Source organism: Trichechus manatus, unplaced genomic scaffold, assembly GCF_000243295.1.
Source record: "Trichechus manatus latirostris isolate Lorelei unplaced genomic scaffold, TriManLat1.0 scaffold00240, whole genome shotgun sequence".
Taxonomy (NCBI): Eukaryota; Metazoa; Chordata; class Mammalia; order Sirenia; family Trichechidae; genus Trichechus; species Trichechus manatus.
This window is the reverse complement of record NW_004444176.1, coordinates 1,830,645-1,840,028: the sequence shown is the minus strand read 5'-3', so window position 1 is coordinate 1,840,028 and position 9,384 is coordinate 1,830,645. Positions and strand designations below refer to the sequence as shown.

The 9,384-nt window shown below is 38.8% G+C and overlaps 1 protein-coding gene across 1 annotated transcript; it reads right to left on the bottom strand.

The window, feature by feature from the left end:
* Positions 1 to 4,278: 4,278 nt before the first annotated feature.
* LOC101354482 (olfactory receptor 10V1) lies at positions 4,279 to 5,208 on the bottom strand. Its single transcript, XM_004389291.1, has one exon. It carries the CDS (start codon positions 5,206 to 5,208, stop codon positions 4,279 to 4,281), a length of 930 nt encoding a protein of 309 aa, XP_004389348.1.
* Positions 5,209 to 9,384: the final 4,176 nt, after the last annotated feature.

The following is a 9,384-nucleotide window of genomic DNA, read 5'->3' as shown; positions in this document are numbered from 1 at the left end:
TATTTTAATTCTGTGAAAGGATTTGACATGCTTCCCATGATATCCTTGGAGAGATGGTTTATGACAGATCGGGTAAATCAACTATATTTTCCTGCAAAATAAACCACTTTACCTTTTGGCTATTGTGAATAGTGCTACCATGAACACCCTAAATGCCCATCAACAGATGAATGAATATAAACAAAATGTGGTATATGTGTACAATGGAATATTATTTAGCCATAAAGAGAAATGAAGTCCTGATAAATGCTACAACATGGATGAACTTCGAAAACATTATGCTAACTGAAATAAATCAGTCACAAAAGAACAAATATTGTATGATCCTTCTTATGTGAAATATCCAGAATTTGGCAAATGTATAGAGACCAAAGTTTATTAGTGGTTACCCGGGGTTGGTTAGGGTGAGGGGGGAAGAGGAGTGATTGCTTAGGGGGCACTGAGTTTCAGTTAACGGTGATGGAAACATTTGGAAATGGATAGTGGTGATGGTTGCACAACATGATAAATGTAATGTTGCTGAATTGTACATGTAAAAAATGTTGAAATGGCAAATATCTTGTTATACGTATTTTTACTAAAAAAAAAAAAACTTTAAAGCTTAACAGCTTACAACAGCAATGATTTTCTTTACCCATTGTATGGTTAATTTATTTGTCAACTTGGCAGTTGTGTCCAGTTGTTTGGTAAAACACTAATCGAGTTGTTGCTATGAAGGTGTTTACATGTGATTAACATTTAAATCAACTGACTTTCAGTAAAGCTGATTAGTCTCCATGATGGGGTGCGGGGGAGGACCCCATCCAATCAGTTGAAGGTCTTAAGAGCAAAAACTGAGGTTTCCAAAGGGAGAAGGATCTTCCTCAAGACCATAACATAGCTATCCTGCTGGAGTATTCAGTCCACCACCTGGCCTATGGATTTGGGACACAAGACTGCTTGGAATTTCCAGCCTGTTGCCTGACTTTGTATTTTGGATTTGCTACTCCCCACAATCGCATGAGCCAATTCCTCAAAATCTCTCTCTCTATATATATTAAAAAAAAAAAACACAACCAAACCTGTTGCCATCAAGTTGATTCTGACTCATAGTAACCTTAAAGGACAGAGTAGAACTACCCATGGGGTTTCCAAGGAGCGCCTGGTGGATTTGAATTGCCGGCCTTTTGTTTAGCAGCCGAACTCTTAACCACTATGCCACCAGGGTTTCTTATATCTATATATACATGTCCAAAGTACATGAGATGAAGTCTCGCCATCCTTGCTTCTAAGGAGCATTCTGACTCTACTTGTTTCAAGACAGATTAGTTCACTTTTCTGGCAGTCCGTGGTATATTCAACATTCTTCGCCAACACCATAATTCAAAGGAGTCAATTCTTCGGTCTTCCTTATTCATTGTCCAGCTTTAGCATGCATATGAGTGATTGAAAATACCATGGCTTGGGTGAGGCATACCTTACTCCTGAAAGTGACATCTTTGCTTTCTAACACTTTAAAGCGGTCTTTTGCAGTAGATTTGCCCAATGCAATGCATCATTTGATTTCTTGACTGCTGCTTCCATGGACATTGATTGTGGATCCAAGTAAAATGAAATCTTTGATGGCTTTCAATATTTTCTCCATTTATCATGATGTTGCTTATTGGTCCAGTTGTGAGGATTTTTGTTTTCTTTATGTTGAGGTGCAATCCATACTGAAGGCTGTAGTCTTTGATCTTCATCAGTAAGTGCTTCAAATCTTCACTTTTTGCAAGCAAGGTTGTGTCATCTGCATATCACAGGTTGTTAATGAGTCTTCCTCCAATCCTGATGCTGCATTCTTCTTCATATAGTCCAGCTTCTTGGATTGTTTGTTCAGCATACAGACTGAATAAGAAACATAACATTTATGTTACCAAAATAAATTATGGCCCGGCAGAATTGAAAGCTATATTGAAGTTTTATTTGATTCCAAATTTATAATGCTAAAGTGATGACGATGAATTAATGAAAATATAGTTCACAGATCATAAAAAATAACAGAGAAAATATCCCCAGTGTATTATGTTTATTTCTGGGTGAAATAAACAAGTGGGAACCATAGGTTAGCTGAGATGGAGGATATGGAAGTAGAGAAAATTTGGAAGGTAATTTTTATGATGAGAAAGTTCAAATATAATCTTGAAGGAAAAGCTGGTGGAGTACTTGCTTAGAGCAAAGAGGACTTATAGAAGATATAAAATCTGTTCTAAGACATTTGAAGAGCAGTAATGTAGAAAAAAAACTATAGAGAGTAAACACAGGACCAGTGGGAAGAAGTTGTTGGTGGACTTTAACTTAAAATTATGTACAGTACTTTCATAACTAGAGTTGTCCAACAAAGAATGTAGTATCTTACGAGTTAAAGATCTCTCTCCCTGTAAGCTCCAATGCAGTTTGGATGACTAGAGATGCTGTAGAAGAGGTGCTTGAAGAATCCAAGATTCAGTGATTCCCATGGTCTTCCTCTTCTTTATTTTCATTTACTAAATTAAATAACATTTTCCTCCATTATTATTATTATCATTTTCTTACTGGGTGCTCTTTAAAAGTTATGAACACTGTCATCAGTTTTCATTTTGGTTACCAAAACAAAAAAATGTTAAATAAAAAGCTTTCCTTTCTCTTTGCTAGCTGCAAAGCTTCCTTCTCTGCCCTTAAGGGTCTGCTTGGCCAACGTTTGGAATATAATCTCATGAGCCTGAAAGGAACATTTGGAATCATTAAGTTCAGCCCTGCCACTTCTGAGTTAAGAAAACTGAAGCTTAGTGAGATGAAGAGACCTGGCTGAAGTTACACATCCTCCTACTGGCAAAGCAAGCCTAGAACCTGGAGATAGGCATGGCAAAAAGACAGCTTAGTCTTTAGATTCCTAAGTACTTGTGTTCTCATCCTGGATATGTTTTTTGTTCGTTACTTTAGTTTCCTTTTTTTTTGCACAATGAAGACTGATACTTTCTAGGGATATTAAAAGGGTTAAGTGAGATAATCTATACAAAGTGCCTAATACATATAGTAGGTGACCGTTTTAGGCAGGTAGTGCTGCTGTAACAGAAATACAAGTTAGTGTTGTCATGGATTGAGTTGTGTCCCCCAAAAATATCTGTCAGCTTGGATGGGTCATGATTCCCAGTGTTGTCTGATTGTGTAATCTGATGTGATTTCCTTACGTGTTGTAAAGTCTATCACTATGATGAGGTTATATGTGATCTCCTTATGTGTTGTAAATTCTGTCACTGTGATGAGGTTATACTGATGACATCTACAAGATTAGATAGTGTCTTAATGCAATCTCTTTTGAGATATAAAAGAGAGAAGTGAGCAGAGACATATGGAACCTCATATCACCAAGAAAGCAGTGCTGGGAGCAGAGTGTGTCTTTGGACCTGAGGTTCCTGCGCTGAGATGCTCCCAGACCAAGGGAAGACTGATGCGTCACAAGGGAAGACTGAGGACACGGACTTTCCTCCAGAGCTGACAGAGGAAGCGTTCCCCTGGAGCTGATGCCCTGAATTTAGACTTGTAGTCTACCTGACTATGAAAGAATAAACTTCTCTTTGTTAAAGCCATCCACTTGTGGTATTTCTGTTGGAGCAGCACTAGATGACTAAGATAGGTGTCTTGTATTTATTTTCTCACAGTTCAGGAGGCTAGAAGTCTGAATTCAGTGTGGGTCCCTAGGGGGAGGTCCTACTTTTTTTATTTCAGCTTTTAGTAGCCAGCAATCCTTGGAGTTCTGGGCTTGTAGATTCCTCTGTCTCCGTCATCATGTAATGTCTGCCTTCCCCCTATGCCTGCATGCATGTCTCTGTGTCTATTTTGGTCTTTCTATAACTCAGAAGTGATTAGGTTTTGGATTCACCCTACACTGGTATGATATCAACTGACTGATTATATTACATTGCATTGCACTATGAATGGTGGTTACATTAGATTAGATTACGTTCACAGGTATAAGGGTTAGGATTCCAACACGTATTTTGGGGGGACACAATTCAATCCATAACAGTGTCCAATAAATGTTGACTCCTCTTTAATCCATGCCCCAGGACATCATGTTGTCCTGGTTGTTACAGCTTTATTTTCAGTAAGATAGTGGCATTCATTTTCTCTGGCTCTCCCAGAACAAGAGGCCATATGTCTCAGTTTGCTGAGGACATTTCTAGCTTATGCCTGTTGCCCCAGCATAATTATTAATAGCATCCCATTTCACTTTAAAAAGTGTCCCAACATAAATGATAAGTCATAGGATCATCTTACCTAGAACTTTCTTAGAGTATTCCTCAAGGCATCTTTCAGTTCCTTGTTCCTCATACTATAGATCAAAGGGTTTAAAATGGGGGTGATGAAAGTGTAGACCACGGACACCACCCGGCCCATCTCAGGAGAGTAGCGGGAACTAGGGGACAAGTATATAAAGCTGGAGCAGCCATATTGTAGGAGGACCACTATGATGTGAGAGGAGCAGGTGGAGAAGGCTCGGTGGCGCCCTTCTGCTGACTGGGTCCGTAAAATGGCTGCCACAATGAAGATATAGGAGATGGAGATCAGTGAGAGGGGGATACTTAGGACAATGAAGCTGATGATACACAGGGCAGTCTCGTGAACATGTGTGTCTGCACAAGCCAGGTGCATGACTGCAGGCATGTCACAGTAGAAGTGGTAGATCTCATTGTTGTTGCAGAATGGGAGATGGAAGATTAAAATGGTCAGTGGCAGTGACAGCAGGAACCCCAGCACTAGTGACCCTGCTACCAGCTCCACACACAAGGGCCAGCTCATGATAAGGGTATATCTCAGAGGGTAACAGATTGCTATAAACCGGTCATAAGCCATGACTGCAAGCAAGACACAGTCAGCACCACCCAAGAAGACAAAGAAAAACATCTGAGTGCCACATCCAGTGATAGAAACAGAAGTTTTGCCCATAGACAGAAGGTTAGCTAAAGCCAGTGGGGCGATAGAAGATGTATAGAAGATTTCCAGAACTGCCAAGTTAGCCAAGAAAAAGTACATGGGAGTGTGGAGGGAGTGGTTGACTTGGACAATGACTGCAATGGTAGCATTTCCACTGAGGCTGGTCAGGTACATCACCAGGAAGGCCACAAAAATCACCATCTGTACCTCAGGGTGAGTTGAGAATGGACAAAAGAAGAACTGTATCTTTGAAGTTTTATTTATTCCTTCCATGAGTAGTGTATTGGACCTGCTAATAGGAAAGATGATATGAGCCTCTAGGGATCTCTCATTTAATGTGACATTTCCCCAAGTCCTCCATTTCAATATTAGAGCCCTTTACTGAGGTACCTCTGCACTTACATGCATAATTTTTCATTTCAAAGCTGATTATATAATTTATGAATTTGCCACCATCTCACCTTTCCTCCCCCATCCCCAAGTACCAAAGACTGAGAAATCCTCAATGGTGGGAACTTTGATGATGTTTGCTTTAATACCAGTGCGAAACTTAGCACAGTGTTTGATATAGCAGGGTTTTGAAGAAATATTTGTTGAATGAATTAATAAATAAGGGCAATTTATAGAAGTTCAAAGTTATAAAATTGATAGGGTATCAATTTATTTGTGAAACATGAAAATTGAAACTTCAGGAAAGTTTAGGAAGATGGATGTCATGATTTAAAGAGACCCAGGTTCTGAAGCCTTGGAGTGGTGTCCTAAGAGTTTTCACAGATGCCCAAGGCAGCTGCAGCTTTATGCTCCTGCCTCTTGGTGGCCAAGAGTCTAGTCTCAAAACCAGGACAATAGCCTGGGATTGATACAGTTGATATGAATTACTCAATTTATTAGAACATTGGGGATAAAATGTCCCAGTGATGGCTTCTGTTTATGTTCTTCTCTTCAGCTACCACCTACTAGGGCTAGATAAATCCACCCTACCACCTAGGCATAAATTCACCTAATCTCCTCAAACCACATGTTTCTCAATGCAATGGGTAGCTTGCATTGGATTCATTTCATTACAAGTTCTAGAAATGGAAGGGAAAATCAAATGTGGAGAAATACCATGAGATCCAGGGTAAAAATAAGAAATCCAAGTACTACAATATCCATTCATTGCATTATTGTCTTTTTCACTCTACATTGTAGCACTTAAAAGAAACCTGGGGAGGGGAGGGGGGAAAGACACATGGTCTATGACTAAATGTATTCCAAAAACAAAGGCACTCTTGTAGTTTTTGCTAGTTACTAATGACAAGATAAGGAGCCCTGATGGTACAAACAGTTAAGTGCTCAGCTACGAACTGAAAGGTTGGGGTTCAAACCTACCTAGTAGCTCTGCAGGAGAAAGAACTGGTGATCTGCTCTCATAAAGATTACAGCCAAGAAAACCATACGAGGCAGTTCTACTCTGTCTCATGGGATTGCTAAGAGTCAGAAATTGATTTGACAGCACACGACAATAATGACAAGGTAAATACGTGAGTTAGATTTGATCTGGAATCTATTCTATATCAACATTAGAATATAGGAAGTGTTTTTTGTTATTGCAAACAGGATATCAATCTGACAATACTTTCAGAACATATGATGCCAAAATACTAACCGAATGTTGGACATCATGCAAACAAATAACTGCATGCTTTGCTGATTTCATTCTTTATGTAAACCTGAAGGAGTGGTAGTGGTTATTTGGATCCATGCATGCTCCCTAAACTGGAATGTGTATATTCTAAAATCTAGAGGGTAGAAAGCCTGTCCGGGGAAAAGTGAAGTCACAGCATCAGTGTGGCATATCTTTTATCAAGGGTCAATTTTAACTTAAAAAATGTTTGAAAAATGATTTTATATGCAAACAAACATGGAGACAGTGTAAGGTATAAGGAAGACTTGCAGGAATTTAGGGGGATGAAAAACATATGATTTCAAAGAAATTTCTTACTTGTGACTAATCCCCAAGTCCTAAGGAATAGAGATGATTTCTCTTGATAATTAGAGTGCTTAAGTGGAAGTGTAGATGTGCTGAGTTAAATGGTAGATTGGCTATTACCCAAAGGAAAATACAATTCCCCAAACCTCTCAACTACATAATCTTGATTTGAAATAGTTCCTCCTTGTTATTCCAAAGAAAATAACTAAAGTAGTATCTAACCTCTTCTAAGATAGGTATAGCCCAGAGAAATACTCTTAGGGAATAGCTAGTCTTTGGATAGATGGTTTATCATCTCTTGAGACTGTTTATTATTGTGCAACCAAGAAAATGTCTCTATAAGCTCTTGGTCCTTTATGTAATCCCTGTACTAGTTGACCAGTGGCCTCAGAAAAGTCACAGATGCCAACAGAGTCAGAGCTCTGCCAGGTTACTTGGTCCATCTATTCTAAAGAGATGGCAAGCCCAAGATTGCATAAGTGGGTCAATTTGTTTAAAATTCATCTCTTAAATGTATAAGCTACCCTAGGGACTCAAAGATGATTGAGATGTCATTTACTCTCTGGAATAAAGGGAACAATACTTCAGCCATTTTCCCTTTTTCTGGTTCTGTTTGCAATACCTTTGCAACAATATAATGTATAAATAAGGTGTCGTGGATTGAATTATGTTCTCCCAAAAATATGTGTATCAATTTGGCTGGGCCATGATTCTCAGTATTGTATGATTGTCTACCATTTTATCATCTGCTGTGATTTCCCTATGTGTTGTAAATGCTATCATTATGATGTAATAAAATGGATTAGCAGCAGTTATATTGATGTGGTCTACAAGATTAGGTAGTGTTTTAAGCCAATCTCTTTTGAGATATAAAAGAGAGACGCTAGCAGAGACACATGGGAACTTCATACCACCAAGAAAGCAGTGCCAGGACCTGAGGTTCTTGGTCAGAGAAGCTCTCAGACCAAGGGAAGAGTGATGACACAGACCTTCCTCCAGAGCCAACAGAGAAAGCCTTCCCCTGGAGCTGATGCCCTGAATTTGTACTTGTAGCCTACTAGACTGTGAGAGGATAAATTTCTTTTTGTTAAAGACATCCATTTGTGGTATTTCTGTTATAGCAGCATTAGATAACTAAGACATAAAGCATATAAAAGTTGGGAGAAATAAGAATATTTCTAAGAAAGATGGTAGAAAGCAGGCTATGTTGGAATTAAATGATGTGAGTTCAAATTCCACCTTTGCCACTTATTGGCTTTGTGATCTTAAGAAGTCACTTGCTCTCTGTAAGACCCTATTTGCTCATAATAACCCCTTGCTATTTTACAAGATTGTTGTGAGGTGCAAATGAAATAATTTCTACAAAAGAACCTAGTAGAACACCTAACACACGTATCAATTGCTTACTAAGTATATTGATTCATTGATTCCTTCATTATTTTCCCTGAGACTGAACAAGAGTTAAATTGCACAGTAGATAGAATACCTGGCAGGCCTGTCTGATATTTCGTGGGAGAGATTTTATGTCACATCTAGTTCCGCTCCTGGTTTCATATTATCACCTTGTGCTTCAAAATCCCTTTTTCAACAGAGTGAAGAATGATCACCCTTTCATCTACTTACAAACTAGCCGTCACTATTAAAAGATAGTTTACATTAAACTTTTTGACCTTAGGTGAATCTATATGGCTTACTTCACCTGCATGATGCATATATTATCACACATTTAGACTCACTCCAAGAAGGAAATAAAGTCTTTACTAGGGGGTTTTGGTTGTGGGATGAACAGAGACGGGTCAATGTTATAATCATTAGTCACGGGGCTAAAGCCCTGCTAGGAGCACAGATATTTGTGGCTTCATATCAGCTATAGCAGAGTCAGGCACAATTTATTGGTAGTTATTCAAAGAAAATGTTGCAACATCAGATGTACACAAACAAAAGACGTATTTTGTCTGTATAAGACATTCCTGAATAACATTTTCAATATATTTCGAGAAACTCTTGTGAGTACTTTCTGGAAGCAGCATCTGGAAAGAGGGAGAGCCAAAGTTGTGTTCTTTTACTACTAATATATTGAACCATATGAAATTGCTCCTTCTGGAGGTCAAAATGGTAGCATATAAGCAATTTCACATGTTCAACATAATACTTTCACAAGTATACTTTGAGTATATCAAGTGAGACATTTAGACAGTCAGCAAAAAGATATTATTCTCCTGCTGCATAATAATGCATAACATTTACTAGGTACTTACTGAGATCTATGTTGTTGCTGTCAGCTGCCATCGAGTTGGCCCCTGACTCATGCTGTCTCCATGTACAAAGGGATCAGACCCTTGTGATCCATAGGGTTTTCATTGACTGATTTTTCAGAAGTAAATCTCCATGTTTTTCTTTCCAGTCTGTCTTAGTCTGGAAGCTCTGCTGAAATATGGTCACCATCATAGCAGCACACAAGCCTCCACTGACCGTGG

Coding starts and splice junctions, on each gene's coding strand:
- LOC101354482 (XM_004389291.1), bottom strand. CDS start 5,208: ATGGAAGGAATAAATAAAACTTCAAAGATACAGTTCTTCTTTTGTCCA.